This window comes from Schistocerca nitens, chromosome 2 (assembly GCF_023898315.1).
Source record: "Schistocerca nitens isolate TAMUIC-IGC-003100 chromosome 2, iqSchNite1.1, whole genome shotgun sequence".
NCBI classification, from domain to species: Eukaryota; Metazoa; Arthropoda; class Insecta; order Orthoptera; family Acrididae; genus Schistocerca; species Schistocerca nitens.
This window is the reverse complement of record NC_064615.1, coordinates 202,622,922-202,643,128: the sequence shown is the minus strand read 5'-3', so window position 1 is coordinate 202,643,128 and position 20,207 is coordinate 202,622,922. Positions and strand designations below refer to the sequence as shown.

At 41.0% G+C, this 20,207-nt stretch overlaps 1 protein-coding gene across 1 annotated transcript in view; it reads right to left on the bottom strand.

The window, feature by feature from the left end:
- Positions 1-20,207, bottom strand: part of LOC126235904 (uncharacterized) — a 97,361-nt gene that overhangs the window by 13,047 nt on the left and 64,107 nt on the right. Inside the window, exon 5 of the mRNA XM_049944851.1 lies at positions 18,730-19,181. Within this exon, the coding sequence (XP_049800808.1) occupies positions 18,730-19,181 (452 nt within the window). The remainder of the gene's footprint in view (positions 1-18,729; positions 19,182-20,207) is intronic.

Below are 20,207 nucleotides of genomic sequence, written 5' to 3'. Positions count from 1 at the left end.
TGTTTCAGATTATTATGGATAAAACAAATGTGAAACAACCTCTTACACAAAAATAAAGCTGTTCAGGGATTCAGGTAAGAAACACTGACAAGAATAAGTGACGGGACGGAAGGACACGTGTTGCGACATCAAGGAATAACCTCTATGGTACCAGAGGGAGGTGTAGAAGGTACACTCTGTAATGGAAAACAGAGATTGGGAGACACAAAAAATAATTGAGGACATAGGGTGCAAGGAAGAAGATGATGTAAGTTCAATAATAAATGACTTCAGTTAAGCACAATGACAACACACAATCTTAGGTCCAAACAGAGCATAACACTTACCAGCAGAAGTATACATTCTACAATATGTTCGGGAAAGAGAAAAAAATAACAAACAATATACAACAGGTCGTGCATGACTTACTGATTTCTATGAACTTCAATATGTATATCGATTAATAATGACTAATTAGTGAAGGACCTCCAGCCATTGTCCAAAGATAATTGAAATGCAGGGTTTCTTAAAAAAATCTTAGGTTTGTTGATCATTATGAGTAGCTAAAGATCATGAGAGCGTATGGCCTTGCCACAGTGGTAACACCGGTTCCCGTCAGATCACCGAATTTAAGTGCTGTCGGCCTGGGCAAGCACTTGGATGGGTGACCATCCAGTCTGCCGAGCGCTGTTGGCAATCGGGATGCACTCTGCCCTTGTGAGGCAAACTGAGGAGCTACATGATTGACATGTAGCAGCTCCGGTCTCGTTAACTGACATATGGCCGGGAGAGCGGTGTGCTGGCCACATGCCCCTTCATATCTGCATCCAGTGACACCTGTGGGCTGAGGATGCACGACAACCAGTTGGTACCATTGGCCTTCCAAGGCCTGTTCGGACACAGTTTAGTTTTAAAGATCACGAGAAATAATGGAATAACCAATAGGCATGAGAAAAAATGGACAATAGGAAGCTTCCCATCTTAATTGGGAGACCTGGTAGGTATGCAAGTGAATAACTGATGAAATGCAATGTTTAAGATGACGGAAGAGAGATGGTCATGGAAAGACAAAGACACAGATGGTTTGGGAAAGACAAAGACACAGATGGAGGGAGAATAATGTACAAATCATGAAATAATTTATTTAGAAGGGAGACTGGATAAATAAAAGACAAGTGGTTGAAGAGTAACTGACGAAGAACATACAACTTAGATAAGCAATGGGGGTAGGAAATTATGTGCATGAAAACTGAGGAGACAGTGTCTGTAGGAAGAAAACATACACAAAGAGAATGGTAATTGTTCAAAGGGCGAAATTACAATAATTGGTCAATAAGAAGTGTTGGATGGATGGAATAAACACAGTAAAAAGATGATACAAGGCACTTACCTATTAAAGAAGAACAAGTGGTGGATAGAGATAAGAAACACATAATATTCTACAAAATGAGGTAATAATGGTTTTTATGGAAATGAACATATGAAAAACAACTGGTGTGCATGACCTTAAGCAGAAGTACTTAGCAGTCTTGGAATTAAGCAAAAAAAAGGAAAGTATACCATTATATAAATAATAATATAAGGAAAAAATAAAATTGCTACTTACAGTATAGATGCCATGCTAAGCTGCAGACAAGCACAATGAGAAAGCACTTACACAACACGCACGCACCTGACCACCATCTACGGCATCTCAGACCCGAATGCAACTGTCATGTAGAACATAAGCAGCAATCTAGAAGGGGAAGGGGAAGAGGAAGGGATAGCAGGATATGGGTGGTGGAGAGAACAGTGTTATCTGGCAGAGCGTGCAGGGAGTAGGATGCCAACAGGCATAGTGTCAGGAGCCTGTGAGGTACAGAGGTGGTGGGAGGAGGGGTCGGAAGGATGTTGGTTAGGACGCTCTCCTTCCAGGCAAGATAATACGTAAGCAAAGCCCTGGCGAAGGATGTGGGTCACTGTTCCAGTCCAGGATGGTATTGGGTGATGAAGGCGATACTCCTTTGCACCTGTTTCCTGGGGGTGATATGGGTATGAAGAGAAATGGCACAGGAGATCTGTTTGCACACTAGGTCTGGTGAGCTGTGCCTGTCCGTGAAGGCCTTAGTACGACTTTCAGCATAATACTGAGCACGGGAGTTCGTGTCACGGCAGTTTCACGATCCATGTGTGGCCAGCCTGTATCAGAGGGATTTTTTTGGTGTGGAAGGGGTGACAGTTGCCGAAATGTAGGTACTGTTGTGTTAGTGGGTTTAATGTGGACAGAGGTGTGGGTGGAGCAATCAGAGGAGAAGGTCAGCATCTGGGAAGGTGGTACACTGAGTTGGGGAGGACCAGGTGAAGTGGATGAGGGATAATGTGTTGAGGTTGTGAAGGAATGAAGGTCGGGCACCTTAGCCCTGAATCCAGATCATGAAGATATTACAAATGAACCTGACCAGACTAGAGGTTTGACGTTTTGGAGCCTAGGAAGGTCTCTTCTAGATTACCCATAACAGGTCGGCACAGGAGGGTGCCATGCAGATGCTCATGGCTGTGATGTAGATTGGTTTGTCTGTCTTCCATTCAGAGGAGAAGTAGATGTGATTTAAGATACAATTAGTGAGGTATATGAGGAAGATGTGGTGGATTTGGAGTCTGAACGATGTTGGGAAAGGTAGTGGTGAATAGGAAGGTGGCGTCAACAGTGACAAGTAGGGACCCAGGAAGTAAAGGGGTGGGGTTGGCAGAGAGTCAGTGAAGGAATTGGTTGATATCTTTGACACGGGAGGCTAGATTACAGGCAATAGGTTAAAGATGTTACTCAACAAGGAGTGAAATTCTTTCAGTGGAGGCACAATAACCAGTTTCAATGGGGCATCCAGGATTGTCAGGTTTCTGGGTTTTGGGGAGCATGTAGAAGGTGTGTGTGCGTGGGGGGGGGGGGTGTATGTGTGAGAGAGAGAGAGAGAGAGAGAGGGGGGGGAGGGGGGGGCGGAGGGTAAGGAGGGAAATGGATTCAGGGGAGAGGTTCTGGGAAGGGCTTTAGGCTTCAAACAGGGACTGGAGGTTATGTAATTGGCAGAGGCCTTCTGCCAGGTAATCACTGCGACTCATAACAACAGTGTTGGAACCTTTTTCTGCATGTAGGATGATTAGGTCAGAATTTGTCTTGAGGTGGTATATTGCTGCTGTCCTTTCTTCTGCTGAAATGTTGGTATTCCGAGTACGGGACCTGGGGAAGGATGGTGAGGCCAAGTTGGAGGTAAGGACTTCCTGGAAAGTGACCAGAGGTTGGTTAGGTGGGAGGGGGGAGTATCAGATTTGTATGGTGGTATGAACTGGGAGAGGCAGGGTTCAATATTAGGATTAAGTTGGTTTGGTTGAAGGGGTTGTGGGCAAAGATGTGTTTCTATTACAGGGACTGGGAGAAGGAGAGTATATCTTTGCATGGTTGGTTGGTTGAGCTAAGATGTCATCAGTCCCTTGTTCCTAATAAAACAATGCCCCAAGTGTGAGAATAAAATGGACGAGACATATAACACAAAACAGAAAGAAAACGAAGATGAGAAGAACGCAGAATAGGCAACGAACACTAAAGGGAACAAAAGAGGACAAGAAAACAACAGAGACGCTAGAAACAGAAGAGAATGAAACAAGAAAGCAGATTACAGTGGCTGGCAGGCCACGAGAATAAAAAGGAAAAGCCAGCCACTCTGCAACACATTAAAACCTCCACCCTAAAAACACTAGGGTGGAGCACACAGAGGGACAAAGGGCATGCGCTAAAACCTACATAGAAGTATAATACCCACTCTCACGGATAAAATGTAAAACTATAGCTGCTACTGAGGCGTTGTCACCCAACACAGAAGGTAGGGAACTGGGAAGCTAAAAGTCTGCCAAAGAACGGCTAAAAGTGGGCAGCTCAGCAAGAGGTGGACGACTGTCATTTGGGAACCACAGTGACACAGAGATGGGTCCTCGCGACAGTGTAGGTAACCATGCGTTAGCTGTGTATGGGCAATGCGGAACCGGTAGAGGACAACTGATTCCCTGTAAGAGGACCGCATGGAAGACTTCCACACATTTGTAGTCTCCTTAATGACACACAATTTCGTGTGCATACTGTTATGCCATTCCGTCTCCCAAAGCCGGAAAACCATGCGGTGTAAGACAGAACGCAGGTCAGCTTCAGAGATACCCATCTCCAGAAGCGGTTACCGCATTGCCTGTTTGGCCTGCCTGTCGGCAAGTTCATTGCCTGGGATTCCAACCTGTCCTGGGATCCACACAAACACCACTGAATGACGGGACCATTCCAGGGCATAGATGGACTCCTGGATGGACACTACCAGAGGATGGCGAGGGTAGTACTGGTCGATAGCTTGTAGGCTGTTCAATGAGTCACTACACAGGAGAAATGACGCGCCACGGCATGAGCGGATGAGCTCGAGAGCACGAGATATGGCCGCCAGTTCTGCAGTGAAAACAATGCCACCATCTGGCAAGGAGTGCTGTTAAATATGTCCTCCATGAACATATGCAAAGCCTATGTGACCATCAGCCATTGAGCCATCAGTGTAAACCATGTCAGAGCCCTGGAATACGTCAAGAATTGAGGAGAAGTGACAGCGGAGAGCGGTGGGGTTAACGGAGTCATCATTTCATCCCCATCGATGTAAGTCACCGAAATGGTGTCAAATTGAAAGAATTGCACCTGGCAAATGGTCTACCTGACGGGAGGCCCTAGTCACATGACATTTTAGTGGTAGAGCGACCCTGGCTGAAGCCACCGTGGCATGGAGGCAGGAGGCTACGTGACTCCAGGACCCAACTGAACTGTTGACACACCATACGTTCCAGCAGCTTACAAAGTACGTTGGTGAGGCTACTGGGCCAATAGCTAACCACGTCAAGCAGGTTCTTACCGGGTTTGAGCACCAGAATGACGGTGCTCTCACGACATTGTGATGGAAAGACACCATCGCACAACATCCAGTTGAAGACAACAAGGAGATGCCACTTGTAGTCAGGCAAGAGATGTTTAATCATCTAATTCTGGATCCGATCCGGCCCAGGAGCTGTGTCGGGGCAACATGCAAGGGCACTGAGGAGCTCCCACTCTGTAAATGGGGCATTATAGGGTTCACTGTGGCGTGTAATGAACGACAGAACCCTCCCTTCCATCCGCCATTTGAGGACGCGAAAGACTGGGGGATAATTCTCCGATGCAGAGGCGCAAGCATAATGCTCAGCAAAGTGCTCGACAATTGCATTTGCATTGGTAAACAACATGACATTGATGTGAACACCAGGGACACCCGTTGGGGTCTGGTACACAAAAAGATGTTTGATCTTCGTCCATACTTGGGAAGGTGACGTGTGGCACCCAATGGTTGAGACATACCTCTCCCAACACTCCTGTTTCATCTTCGTACAAGCTGGAGAACGCGGGAACAGAGCCGTTTAAAGGCTACGAGGTGCTCTAAGTGTAATGTAATTAACTGTTGGAGATAAAGTTTATCTCATGTGAAAAATACGATGCCCACAGTAAAGAGTTAAGGTAATTTCATTATGTTGCCAGAAAATGTGTTTAATTTATTTAATTATGAATATTTTCTTTTATGATAAATAATGGATTCGTTTGAGATGTTAAATGTTGTATATTTATATGTATCTTTGGAGTTGCATACTAAAGGTAAGGGTGTAGAGGATCAAGAGGATAATTTTTGTGATGTTGATTGGGAAGAAAAGGAGATTGAGGATAGTAGTAAAGAAAGATGTTTTATTGGTGTAAGTGAGGAGTTGGAAGCTTTAGGGATTACTAATATAAAAGAGGATAGTAATGAAATTAGCGAGGTACACATAAACACAGTTGACAATTTGAATGATAAGGATGCCAGAATTTTAGTCAGTGGGTTATTTGATCTCGATGCATGTAAGAAAAACGAGAAGGAATTGACAGCAGGTAATCTTAACAGCATTAGGGGAGTAGATGATGAAATGTAAGATAGTGAGCAATTTTTGTTTGATTATGGATTAACAGTAGTGCCATTAAAGATGATGAAAATTTCAGAAAGGTAACACTTGATATATGCGAAACTTTGTATCCAGAATGGTGGCATAGAATTAAGTATCACATTGCACAAATGTTAAGAGATAAATATGAAGGAGAGACACATAATAGCACAAATGAATGTAAAACTTCCTGGCAGATTAAAACTGTGCGCCCGACCGAGACTCGAACTCGGGACCTTTGCCTTTCGCGGGCAAGTGCTCTACCATCTGAGTTACCGAAGCACGACTCAAGCCCGGTACTCACAGCTTTACTTCTGCCAGTACCTCGTCTCCTACCTTCCAAACTTTACAGAAGCTCTCCTGCGAACCTTGCAGAACTAGCACTCCTGAAAGAAAGGATATAGCGGAGACATGCCAGGAAGTTTCATATCAGCGCACACTCCGCTGCAGAGTGAAAATCTCATTCTGGAAACAAATGAATGTAGTTGGATTAATGAAATATTCAGGAATAGTAATCAGGCCAAAGAAAATACAATTAGGGTAATAACAGCATATAACTCTGGTAGTAATGATACAGGTAAGGACATTGGAAAGGGATATGGATTTAGTGAAATTGAAGATGACTTATTACACGAGAATATTAACAAAAATTTTCAAATAACTTCCGGGAATTCAGCCAGGTAACACTTTCAGCGACCGCCGATATTTCGGCGGGAGAACACCCCGCCATTTTCAAGGCAAACTGCAGTTTGCCTTGAAAATGGCGGGGTGTTCTCCCGCCGAAATATCGGCGGTCGCTGAAAGTGTTACCTGGCTGAATTCCCGGAAGTTATTTGAAAGTTGTATACGCCAGGAGACACTCAGGTCTCATATTAACAAAAAATTTGACTTTGATGTAAGCAGTCCATTTATTGATGTACAGATAGGATCATGGAAAGGAAAGTGTTTAGTGGACACAGGAAGTCAAGTATCTGGGATATCAGAATCATTAAGTAAAAAACTGAAAACTAATAAGGATTATGTTGAGTTACCTGTAGTAGGAATTAAAATAAGAGGTGCTAGGTGCTACCAGGAAGCACAGTATATCAATAAGGAGTCAGGCTTTTATTATTTTTTAAATTGAAGGAGTATCATGGTCACATGGGTGTCTCGTCATTCCTGGTCTCACAGAGGATTTTATCCTAGGCATGTCTTGGATAACAAAAGCAAGTGCAGCATTTGATTGGGTAGGACAGAAATTAATGATGACTCTACCAAGTGGTGAAGTCATCACTACAAAACTTATTGCATCAATTGTGTCGTGTATGATAAGGCTGTGAACAGTATTGAATTTACATAAGAAGGTAAGTACATTGAAAGCCATGTCACAGATTTTGATACAGATGAGATAGAGTTTGAAAAGTTGGTAAATGAAAAAGTAGCCGAAGCTAGAGAACTAACTGAGAACCAAAAACAAGATTTGAAATAATTTTTGTGGGAATATAGTGATGTATTTAGCAAAATACCAGGTAAAGTAATTGGATACCAATGTACTTTACAGTTTAAGCCACATGAACCTTTCTTTACAAAACCGTACAGTATTGCAATCTCGAAAAGGGTAGCAGTGGAGAAAGAAATACAAAAGATGGAAGTGTGTGAAATCATTGAGAGGAGTATAATCCCTTATAATAATCCTTTAGTCATTGTAAATAAACCTAATGGGCAAATCAGATTAGTACTAGATTCCAGACAGTTAAACAAATGTTTATACAGATAAACTGACCACCCAGAGAACATCAGTGAGTTGTTATACAAATTTAAAAATATCCAAATTATGTCAAGCCTTGACCTAACTTCAGGTTTTCATCAAGTACCTCTTGCAATTAGTTCTAGAAAGTACACTGCTTTCTTATACAATGGGAGATGTTACCAGTATTGTGTAGTGCCTTTCGGATTAAACTCATCAGTCGCCGAATTTATAAGGGCACTACACTATGTACTTGGCCAAGAAGTTGTGTCAGAATTAACAATTTATGTAGATGATATATTAGTGTCAAATCAAAGTTGGGAGGGTCATTTGAAGTTATTGAAAAAGGTGTGTGAGAAACTCAGAAGAGGGGGAATGACATTAAAACTGGAAAAATGTAAATTTGGTGTGTCAAACTCAAATTTTTAGGTCATGTCATTACTAAGGAAGGGATAAGTGCAGATCCTGAGAAAATAAAATCTATCGTAAACTTTCCATCTCCCAGAAACCAAAAACAATTAAAATCTTTCTATGGACTCTGTGCATTCTATCGAAAATATATAAATGGACAATGCCTTAATGTAACATGTTTAATCAACTTACTTAGAAAAAATGCTACATGGAATTGATCTGAAGTGTGTCAGAAAGCATTCGATAAAATTAAGAATGAACTTTGTAAGGACAGTCTTTTACACAGACCAGATTTTAGTTTGCCATTTTGTCTTCACACTGACAGTAGTGATTATGGACTAGGAGCAGAACTATTTCAGGAGAAAGTTGTGAATGGAAAAAATCTTCATTGTACTATTGCATTTGCCAGCAGAATGTTACTTAAACATGAGAGAACTTACACAGTCACAGAAAAATAATTACTCGCAGTACACTGGGTGTTTACAAAATTTAAAACATACCTGTTAGGACACAAGATAAAAGAGTATTCAGACCACAAAGCTTTAAGTTACTTGCAGGAGTGTAGGCTATATCACAGTAGATTAACCAGGTGGGCAATGTTCATGCAACAGTTTGACTACGAAATTGTGTATATTAAAGGGTCAGAAAATGTAGTAGCTGATGCTTTATCCATGTTACCAGTAGGAGGAGATTAGGAAATGTTTGATCAAGAGGAAGAAAAGGAATTTAAAATAAGATACATGAAGGGAATCCAAGATGAAAAGCTCATAAGGACACTTTGCAATAACATCAGGAGGGGGACAGAATAACGATCCTAATTGGAAATTGATTAAGGACTGTTTAGGCAAAAGAGGGCATGATAAACTTGACAAATACTATAAGGTCTTTAAGGGAACACTCTTTAGAAGAACAGATGTGGACTCTGACAATTGGAAGCTATGTTGGCCAGAGTGTGAGGCAGACAAGTTAATAAAGTACACCCATGAGAGCTATGGTCACTGTGCAATACAGAAATGTGTAAATAAGTTACAAGAAAATATCTGCTTTTATAACATGGTAAAGAAGGTGAGGAATGAAATACCAACATGCAACAAATGTCAAAGAGTAAAAGTAAGAAACAGAACATGTCAGGGAGAAATGCAGAACATCATTCCAGGTAAGCCATTAGATTTAGTAGCTGTAGACTTTTATGGTCCTTTACCTAAAAGCAAAGGTGGCCATTGTTTTATATTCGTCATGGTTGATGTATTTTCCAAACTAATTAAACTTTATCCTGTTCGAAAAGCTACAAGTAAAGAGATCATTACAAAGATTGAGAGAGGTTACTTCAAGAGCGTAGGGAAACCTAAAGGCATACTATCTGATAATGGTTCAAAATTTGTTTCAAAAAACTGGAAAGCATTCATGGAAAAAAACTAACACAAAACACTCTTATATCCGTGTACAACCCATCTTCAAACCCAGCAGAAAGGTACAAGAGGGAAATAGGGAGACTTTGCGGGACATACTGTAGTCATAAACACCCTAGTTGGTCCGACCATGTAAACAACTTTGAGGACATCATGAATAGCTTGCAGCATAGGTCTTCTGGATTTTCACCATATGAAATTATGTTTCATCTCAGACCAGCGAATCTTATTTCTGAATTAATAGACTTTCCACAATGGAGCTTAATATCAATGAAAGAACGTGAAGAGATTGTAAAGAAAACCATGAAGAAACTAGGTGAAGCTAGGAAAAACAGACATGATAGGAAAATAAAAGCTACCACATTCAGAGTAGGTGACCATGTCTTAGTGAAATCCCACGAACGATCGAAGTTACTAACAGCAGAACTCAAGAAGTTCTTTGATATTTACATTGGGCCATTTGAGATTATTGAGAACCCCCACCCAAATGCATACCGATTACCGTATTTACTCGAATCTAAGCCGCACTTTTTTTCCGGTTTTTGTAATCCAAAAAACCGCCTGCGGCTCAGAATCGAGTTCAAAGCAAGCGGAAGTTCTGAAAAATGTTGGTAGGTGCCGCCACAACTAACTTCTGCCGTCGAATATATGTAGCGCTACACAGGCGTGCTTTGTAGGCACAAAGATAAATACTGGCGCCAAAACCTCTGCGGCAGTAAAAAAAAAAAAAAGGTGGAAGACGAGCTTTTTTTTCTCCGCCCGGAGTTTCGACCACTGCATTTTCATACATTATCCAACGAAGTAAATACAAATTCCGTACTGTTCATCTTCGAATGTAGCAGAATTTCAATGTACTACAAAAATACGACTGGTAAGACTGTTTGGGATGTTTGTCAATATGGCCAACTCTACGTTCTGAATTTTTTCCTACCTGTGAGAAGAGATGGTTGCTTATAGGAACCTGATGAAATGTGAATCACATGCACTATTCTCTTCACCATAAGAATAATACGAATATAAACATTTTGCCATGTATTCTTTCGTGTTTGCTGCTATCTCATTTAAATCCTGACTGCCTAATAAACTATGAAACTAGAGTGAGACAACAGCAAATGTGGAAGAATATACGTATCGTATCATGTTTATATTCGTATTATTCTTATGCCTAATAGTGATACAGTCAGAAATGAAGCACGGCAATTGACTAGATTTTTAAATCTAAGATGACTAATTTCTGTGCAGAATTTGATGTAGTAAAGAAGCGGCCGCAAAGATTTTCAAATTGAGAAAAATTTTCACCTAACTCTCGTTCAGAACATGTTCTATCATACGCAGTCTATTATTTGATTCTTGTTGATCATTATCAAAGAAAGCAGCAGTGTAAGTAACAACAAATAGCAGTCTCTTGCCATTGTTTCGCTAATGAGACGATTCCTCTCTATTTTTTTTTTTTTATTTAAATTGTAAGCGGCAGTAGCGTGCACAAAAGCAAGGCATGCCGCGAGCGCTGACAGGCCGTAAACACGCACTATTAGAATGCGACAAACAATGCATGACACAGTACAGTAATGCATTTTCAGCTTAGAGTGGCGTAAACACCTATAACAAAGAAAACGGCACTTATCAGGTCAAAGCAAAATAAGCAATCGATTCAAACCAGACGTAGCACGTGAAAAAGGAAGGGTACCCGTATAAACACAGACGGAGCGCCTGACGCATACCAGTGGGTACCTGGTAAAGCTTGACTGCTAAGCTTACGACTCGAACAAAACTACTGTAGCTGTATCGTCATTCTTTCGACCTAAATTGTGTCTCATATTACAATGGACCAACTTTGTTTCGATTTGGAGGTGCGGCCTAAAACTTTTCTCTCCCCTTGAATTTCGAGTCGCAAATTTCAGGTGCGGCTTAGATTCGGGAAATTTCTTTTTCCTTTATTTCGAGCCTCATTTTTCAGGTGCGGCTTAGATTCGAGTAAATACAGTAGTATATCTCAAGTCGAGAAAGGTGTTTGGTCTTAGGAATGTTGTTTCTTTGAAGCCATATATCAAGAAAAGAACAAATTGAGCCTACAAACATGCCTTTATCTGGAAAGAATGTTTACTGGAAGAAAAAATCAAAATGCTGTGAGATAAAGTCACAGGAAAAAATTGCAGTCACCGTACTACGCCATGTAACATATCTCATGCAAAACAATGTTGTATCTAGACTGACTGTCACTTAATTCTATTATAAGATTAGATTTCATGATTCCTACATACTTGTTTAAGTAATTGTACAGTATTTAATGAATTGCAAAATACTTAAACTTGATAAATGAGGGATTTTATGTTACTGATGATGCTAGGAGACATGTCACCCACCCCCACAGTTTGAGAATAGCAAATCTTATAATTTTTGAAATCTTGTTCATTCAATTACCGTATTTACTCGAATCTAAGCCGCACTTTTTTTCCGGTTTTTGTAATCCAAAAAACCGCCTGCGGCTTAGAATCAAGTGCAAAGCAAGCGGAAGTTCTGAGAAATGTTGGTGGGTGCCGCCACAACTAACTCCTGCCATCGAATATATGTAGCGCTACACATGCATGCTTTGTAGGCACAAAGATAAATACTGGCACCAAATCCTCTGCGTCAGTAAATAAATTTTAAAAAAAAGGTGGAAGATGAGCTTTTGTTCTCCACCCCGGGTTTCGACACTGCATTTTCATACATTATCCAACGAAGTAAATACAAATTCCGTATTGTTCATCTTCGAATGTAGCAGCATTTCAATGTACTACAAAAATCTGACTTGCAAGACTGACTGGGATGTTTGTCCATATGGCCAACTCTACGTTCTGAAATAAAATAAATAAATAGGAACTTCTATGAATTGTGAATCACATGCAGTATTCTCTTCACCATAAGAATAATACGAATATAAACATTTTGCCATGTATTGTTACATGTTTGCTGCTATCTCATTTAAATCCTGTCTGCCTAATAAACTACGAAACTAGAGTGAGACAACAGCAAATGCGGAAGAATATACATATCATGTCATGTTTATATTCGTATTATTCTTATGCCTAATAGTGATACAGTCATAAATGAAGCACAGCAATTGACTAGATTTTTAAATCTAAGATGACTCTAATTTCTGTGCAGAATGGAATGTACTAAAGAGGCGCCAGCAAAGATTTTCAAACAGAGAAAATTTTTCGCTAAACTGTCATTCAGAACATCGTCTATCATACGCAGTGTATTATTTGGTTCTTGTTGATCATTATCAAAGAAAGCAGCAGTGTAAGTAACAACAAATAGCAGTCTCTTGCCATTGTTTCGCCAATGAGACAATTCCTCTTTTTTTTTTTTTTTTTTTTGAATTGTAAGCCGCAGTAGTGAGCACAAAAGCAAGCCATGCCATGAGCGGCGACAGGCGATAAACACGCACAATCAGAATACTACAAACAATGCATGACACAGTACAGTAATGCATTTTCAGCTTAGACTGACGTAAACACCTATAACAAAGAAAACTGCGCTTATCAGATCAAAGAAAAATAAGCAATCAATTCAAACCAGACGAAGCACGTGAAAAAGGAAGGGTACCCGTATAAATACGGACGAAGCACATGACGCATAGCAATGGCTACCTGGTAAAGCTTAACTGCTAAGGTTACGACTCGAACCTAACTACTGTAACTGTATCGTCATTCATTCGACCTGAATTGTGTCTCATATTACAATGGACCAACTTTGTTTCGATTTGGAGATGCGGCCTAAAACTTTTCTCTCCCCTTGAATTTTGAGTCTCAAATTTCAGGTGCGGCTTAGATTCAAGAAAATTTTTTTTCATTGGTTTTTAGTCTCATTTTTCAGGTGCGGCTTAGATTCGAGTAAATACAGTAAATAGACCATAATGATTGTAAAATAAAAATGTTGTATAGTTAATAGACTATATTTTCTTGTATATGCAAGTTTGCTTTTGTTTTACATCATGCTCACCATGATAACTGTTTTTATTCAGCTGTGTTGATAACACAACACAGATACATTATGTTGGCTTATTTTGCCTCTTAATTTTGATATCACATAATCTACACGGCTCATGAGAGAATAGTATTGTTGAACTGAAAAACTTTTTGTAACCTCAGTGATGATATAGGAGTTAGTGCTATGTTTATTCTAATATGAGAAAATGTTATAACTTTAGTATTATTTTATAGTAAATTTATGGGCAACAAACCGATATCTGTGTTTATTTACTTTATGTTGTGAGACAAAGGAGGAAGTCAAAGGGTGATGTAAGAATAAACAATTTACTAGAGTTGTGATAAAAAGTTGTATACAAGCCAAGACAGTGATGCAAGTTCTGTACCGGACTGACAAGTGGACCAGGGTACACTTGTAAGTCCTGGTGGGCTATTGTAATGTAATTAACTATCGGAGATAAAGTTTATCTCATGTGAAAACTACGACGCCCACAGTAAAGAATTAAGGTAATTTCATTATGTTGCCAGAAAATGTTTAATTTATTTAATTATGAATATTTTCTTTTATGATAAATAATGGATTCGTTTGAGATGTTAAATGTTGTATATTTATATGTATCTTCGGAGTTTATTAAGGTCAGTAGACCAAAGAATCTGGAATGTCTGCAACTTCCGGGCACATGTTGGCTTGCCCGCCACTTCTTTGTCTGTATTGGAGGGAGATGGACGTGTTTATGTGACAAGTGCAGTATAATGCATTTAGGGTATCAATGTTCATAGTGAAAATGGTGTAGTTACTAACAAAAAGTATGAATAAATATAATTTTTAGCTGAAAGTATTTCAGATCTGGTAGTGTTTATTTCAAACAAGAAGAAAACCCAGGCCATGCTTGTTGGAACGATTATTTTGCAGACAAAACTTCGTGAACCCCTAGACAAATGAGATCTGCAGTGTGTAATCTTTCAGCAGCTACTAATAAATAAGTCTTGCTGAAATTGTGCTGGAACTACTCGTATTATTCTCATTCAAAAACACGTGGTGAGAGTGTGGTCCTACCACAATATACCACATAAAATTCCACAATTTTTGAGTTATCTAAGAAACGAGATAGGTAACAACCAGTACATAGGAAAGGGTGCCACTTATGTCGCTGTAGAGCTCGTCAACACTCTTTAATGGCCTCAGTGACTTCCAGCATCCATCACGGGACTGTCTTTCACCGGGGGCACCCTAGAGAACGAGAGATCGCGTTTTCTGTTGCAGAAACAACTGTTGCGGTGACCTGGTCAACCACAACATTGATGGCACCATGTGGGGACGATTCAATGTTGACAGCAGAGGTGAAGGCTTCCCAGTCTGCCTTGTCTAAAGCCCATCTACATAGGCGTCCATGGGCATGATGCCGGGGAAGTGACAGGAAGATGGGGAAGTGGTCACTACCATATAGGGCGTCATGTGCTCTCCAGTGGATAGAAGGGATAAATCAATGGCTGAGTAACTACAACGAGCCACACTGAAATGTGTGGCGGCCCCAGTATTTAAGAGGCAGAGGTCAAGTTGGGACAGTAAATTTTCGACTCCTCTGCCTCAGCCAGTAAGCACGGTACTACCCCACAAAGGGTTGTGGGCATTAAAATCTCCCAGAAGTAAGAAAGGTTTAGGGAGTTGATCAATCAGTACAGCCAGGACTTTCAGAGGTACGACACCATCTGGAGGAAGATGTAAGTTGCAGACAGGTATTTCTTGCGTCGTCCTTATCCTGACAGCCACAGCTTCAAGAGGAGTTTGAAGGGTTAGAGGTTCACTACACACCGAGTTCAGGACATAGACGCAGGCGCCATCTGACACCCTATTATATTCGCTATGGTTCTTGTAATATCCCCTATAGCTGCAGAGGGCACGGGTTCATATTGCCAGGAACCAGGTTTCCTGGAGGCTAATGCAGAAAGCAGGTGTAAAGCATAACAACTGCCATAGCTCAGCCAGGTGGTGGAAAGACCCGCCGCAATTCCACTGGAGGATGATGTCAATGTTAGGATGGGAAGGCATGAAGTGCTGAAGGAGTTGGTTGCTTCAGCCACTGGTGGGTATCCGCTTTTCCACTGGTCGGAACCTGGGAAGAGAGTGACCCAAGGGACACCTTCTTGGCAAGAGGAACCAAAGAAGACTTATGCTTCTTCGGCCGAGAAGTGGAGACTGATGTCCCCGATGGTTGGGGGAGGAGGTTGCTCCCAAAGTAGGTGGTGCAGGAGCAACAGGGAGGAAGTGCCCCCCACCATCAAGGGGGCACGTGGAGTCTGACGACTCTTGAGAGCCAACTGTACGTGGCGAAATGGGAGATGGTAGAATCGTCATAGCGGCGGCATAGGTTAATGTCATAGGCACAGGATGGAGCCTCTCGTATTTTCACTTAGCCACAGTGTAGGTCAGGCGGTCCAGGTTCTTGTATTCCATTATCTTACATTCTTTCTGGAGAATCCTACAGTCCGGCGAGCATGGGGAATGGTGCTCTCCACAGTTGACACAGATGGGAGGTGGGGCACATAGAGTATTGGGATGGGAAGGACATCCACAATCTCGACAGGTGGCCCTGGAAGTTCTGCAGGAAGACATAATACTGAATTTTCAGCACTTAAAGCACCGCATTGGGGGAGGGATATATGGCTTGACATCATAGCGATAGACCATCACCTTAACCCTCTCGGGTAATGTGTCACTCTTAAAGGTCAAGATGAAGGCACTGGTGGCAACCTGATTATCCCTCGGACCCTGATGAACGCGCCAGACGAAGTGAACACCTCGCCGCTCTAAATTGGTGTGCATCTCATCATCAGACTGTAAAAGAAGGTCCCTATGGAATATAATACCCTGGACCATATTTAAGATCTTATGGGGTGTGTTGGAAACAGAAACATACCCCAGCTTGTCACAGGCGATTAATGTCCGTGGCTGGGCAGAGGATGCTGTTTTTATTAAGACTGATCCAGAGCGCATTTTGGACAAGCTCTCCACCTCCCCAAATGTGTCCTCTAAATGCTCCACAAAAAATTGAGGCTTCGTTGACATGAATGAGTCCCTACCAACTCTCGCACAGGCAAGGTACCAGGGTGAATAAGCTTCACTGCCATCCTTAGCCATGCTTTCCTCCCATGGTGTGACCAGGGAGGGAAACGATTTGGAGTCATACTTCTGAGCATTGAATTGAGTCCTGGAACACTTAGAGACTGCTAGTGGGTTGCCACCAGCAAGGGATGACGTACCACGCTTCATTGCATGTCATCCGCCCTGATGCTACCCACTCCGACCAACGGCCCTCCCCACAGGTGCCACCCAGCCTCAGCAAGGGCCACCTGGTAGGATGGCCATCGCCGGGAGTCCTGATGCCCCAGGGAGATTGGCATCTACTCCTTGGCATACATGGGGAATTAACGGCGCAGGCATCATCAGCAGAGCGATCCCTGTGTTGTCAGGGGGCTACAATCAACAGGGTACATGGTGGCCACCCCACCACTGAGTGGCTACCATGCTGGATATCAGGTGCAAAGAAGTCCATGGTCATCATCAGTGCAGGAAACGACACTGCATAGTGCATGGTGGAAAACGCACCCAGAAAGGTGTCCTCGCCCAAAAGACGGAGAATGGGCGGCACTGCAATGCAACGACGAGAAAGTGGGTTAAAGATCTCAATGCACAATGGATACGATGCACCATGTAAGGTGCCCTTCCCCAATTGGCTCGCTCTTCGGAAAAATTTTGAAGAATGGAGGTCAAATCCTACAGGAGACCAACACATAAAGGCCAAAATGTGTGAGACTCCTTCAGAAAAATTTTGAAGACTGGAGGTCTGGGCGGGATCTGGCAATTTGAAGAGGTCAGATAGGCAGGGTTTGTGTGGGGTTAACAAGGAGGAACACTGTGTATGTAATGAAATATAGAAAAGGTGGAGTGGCCAGAAGACTTCTTGACAACTGCAATGATTCAAAAAAAGTGAATCTTCCACAACCGTCAGCCTAGTAATAAGTGCAGTAAAAGTGCTAATGAGATTGATAAATAGGAGAATATACCCAAAGATAGGGAGCTGTAATGATGATAAACAGAATGATTTAAAGAGCATTGAGAGCAAGAGATGTAACTGGATGATTGATAATAAGAGGAGAGAGAGAAATCCAGACAAGGACAGTCAAGTATATATTGTCTGTGTTGTCTGGGAAAAAGAATTTGATAGAGCAGAATAAGATAAGATCTTACTGAGTTATTGGTTTTGAGAGATAAGAGAATGGGTTGGAAGGAAAGATATTCAATTACTGCCTGACCATAATATTATTCCATCTGTCCTCCCGTGGCCATATCGGAAATATGCTGTGATTTTATAGTAAACAAGTACAGTGACGAGAAAGGAAAACGCATCGCATGGTAAATAATTTCATATGGAATGTACTATCATGCAGTTCAGCATGTCCTTGTGAAATATAATGACAAAATTCAAGATACATCGACTGAAGTACCCTCACACAAGGTGCAATAATATTGTGGTAAACTAATAAGAATCTATACACGGAGCAGACAGTCAGGCCACAGATAAGAAATATTGCCTGCTTCTTACCCACCCAATACTTACTTAGAAGAGACTGTAAGAAATGTTCACTGCAGGTAAGTACTTTGATGTAAAAACTTTGGAATTTCACTTAGCAGTTTCACATGAAGATGAAATAAGATTGCAGTCCATGATACAAGATGTAAATCCAACATATCATAAATATGAACTGAATATTAGGAAAACCAAGAAGTTTCATCATTGCGACAAAGAAAAAGAAGGCAAACAACAATATCGCAAAATAAAATTGTGAAAATAAAACAACTCAAACTGAACATACAACTGAGAAGAAGCAGATTGCTACATTACCGGTCTGAGATCCAGTACCCAGTATTTGTTCAGAAAGCAAGAGTTCAAAAGCTGGCACAACACTCCATGGTGTGAAGATATGCACATCATAGTGGTCAATAAAATCTAAGGTAATTATCAGTATCATCAGCAATACCCACTTAACTAAAAAAAAGGTGTCTTCTCCAAAAGGCAATTATCTGCTTCTCCTCAAAGGTGTAAATGGACTACTGAATTGACATGGAAAACTGTGAATTTGTCTCTTTAGATGATTATGTCCATGTTGTTTCCAGCAAAACTCAAGAGTGAATTATATGCACCAACAACTTAAAAGTATATCAGCTCACCTTTCACTGAGATATGCTGTATCTTCAGAAACAGAGGTCGTATGCAATGCGTCAGTATATACTGTTCTGTCCTCCACATCACACTCCAGTGGTTTTTGGGTCTGTGTTAGTAGAGCGCTTTGTTCCTGGCCACCTTTAAGTTTTTGTTGTTGTACTTGTTCCCCTGGCTGTTCTTCAGCTTTTTGGTGTTGTTCTTGCTCTTTATGGTTTTTCACAACTAGTTTACACTTCCCTTGATCTTCCTTATTTAATAATCTACCCTTTTGTTTAACAATACAAGGCACTTCATTTTCCTGTTCATCATACACTGTGTAGACAAGTACATTCTGATGCTGCTCCTGTACATGCTGCTGTTCATTTTTAGAGTTATTTGAGAGAGAATTTTCCGTTTCATTAACAACCTTGGTGATAACGCTCTGTGTTGTAGATTTTTCAGCCAAGGTGTTTATAGCCTGTGGAAAAGGCAGCACAATTTTAAATAAAATCAACAATATGAAAATAAATAATAACATTAAAAATGCATATTTCTCTACTAGTTTTCAAAACCTTTATCTGTTTCTCCCATTGAAAGAAGAGATGAAAAGGAACAAAAAGTATGAAATACAATAGGAAGAGATGGCAGGTACTGGTGGGAAGGACAGCTGTATCCAACTGTGAATCAGGGCAAGCTCAAGGCGCAGGAAATAGGGTCTACAGTAACAACGAATTAAATGCCAACACATTCACATTCTAGATTATTATTAATATGTAATATGTAATTGATAGGGTGAATATGCTTCTAAATTAGAATGAAATCACAGAGTGCAAGTGTAAACAACACAAAGTGCAGGAAATAGGTTCTATAGTAACAACAAATTAAATACCAACACATTCACATTCTAGATTATTATTAATATGTAATTGATCGGGTGTATATGCTTCTAAATTAGAATGAAATCACAGAGTGTAAATGTAAACAATACAAAGTCACTTCAGAAAATAATGGACCATGTCTAAAGGAAACGAACAAAAATAACAAAAAAAGGAAATATTTAAATTGGAAATGTTTGATTGGTGTGTGTGTGTGTGTGTGTGTGTGTGTGTGTGTGTGTGTGTAGAGGTAGAGGTTGAGAGGGAGGGAGGGAAAGAGAGAGAGAGAGAGAGAGAGAGAGAGAGAGAGAGAGAGAGAGAGATATTTCATAATTAATGCACACTTTTTTGTTTACCTTACTGTTTGTTTATTTTCTGGTATCTCTCTACAATTCTTCAATATACTGCCTCTCAATCGCCATGTTCCAATATCTCAGAAACTCTAGTGTTCCATCTGGTACACTTTCTCTGTTCATTTGTCACATGACTCAGTAATGGTGACAGAAAACTCTTCCAGAGGAGGACAAGACATTTATCCACAGGTTGTCCAGCTCTGATAATACACTGAATTATACACTGAAGAACCAAAGAAACTGGTATACCAGCCTAATATCGTGTAGAGACCTTGC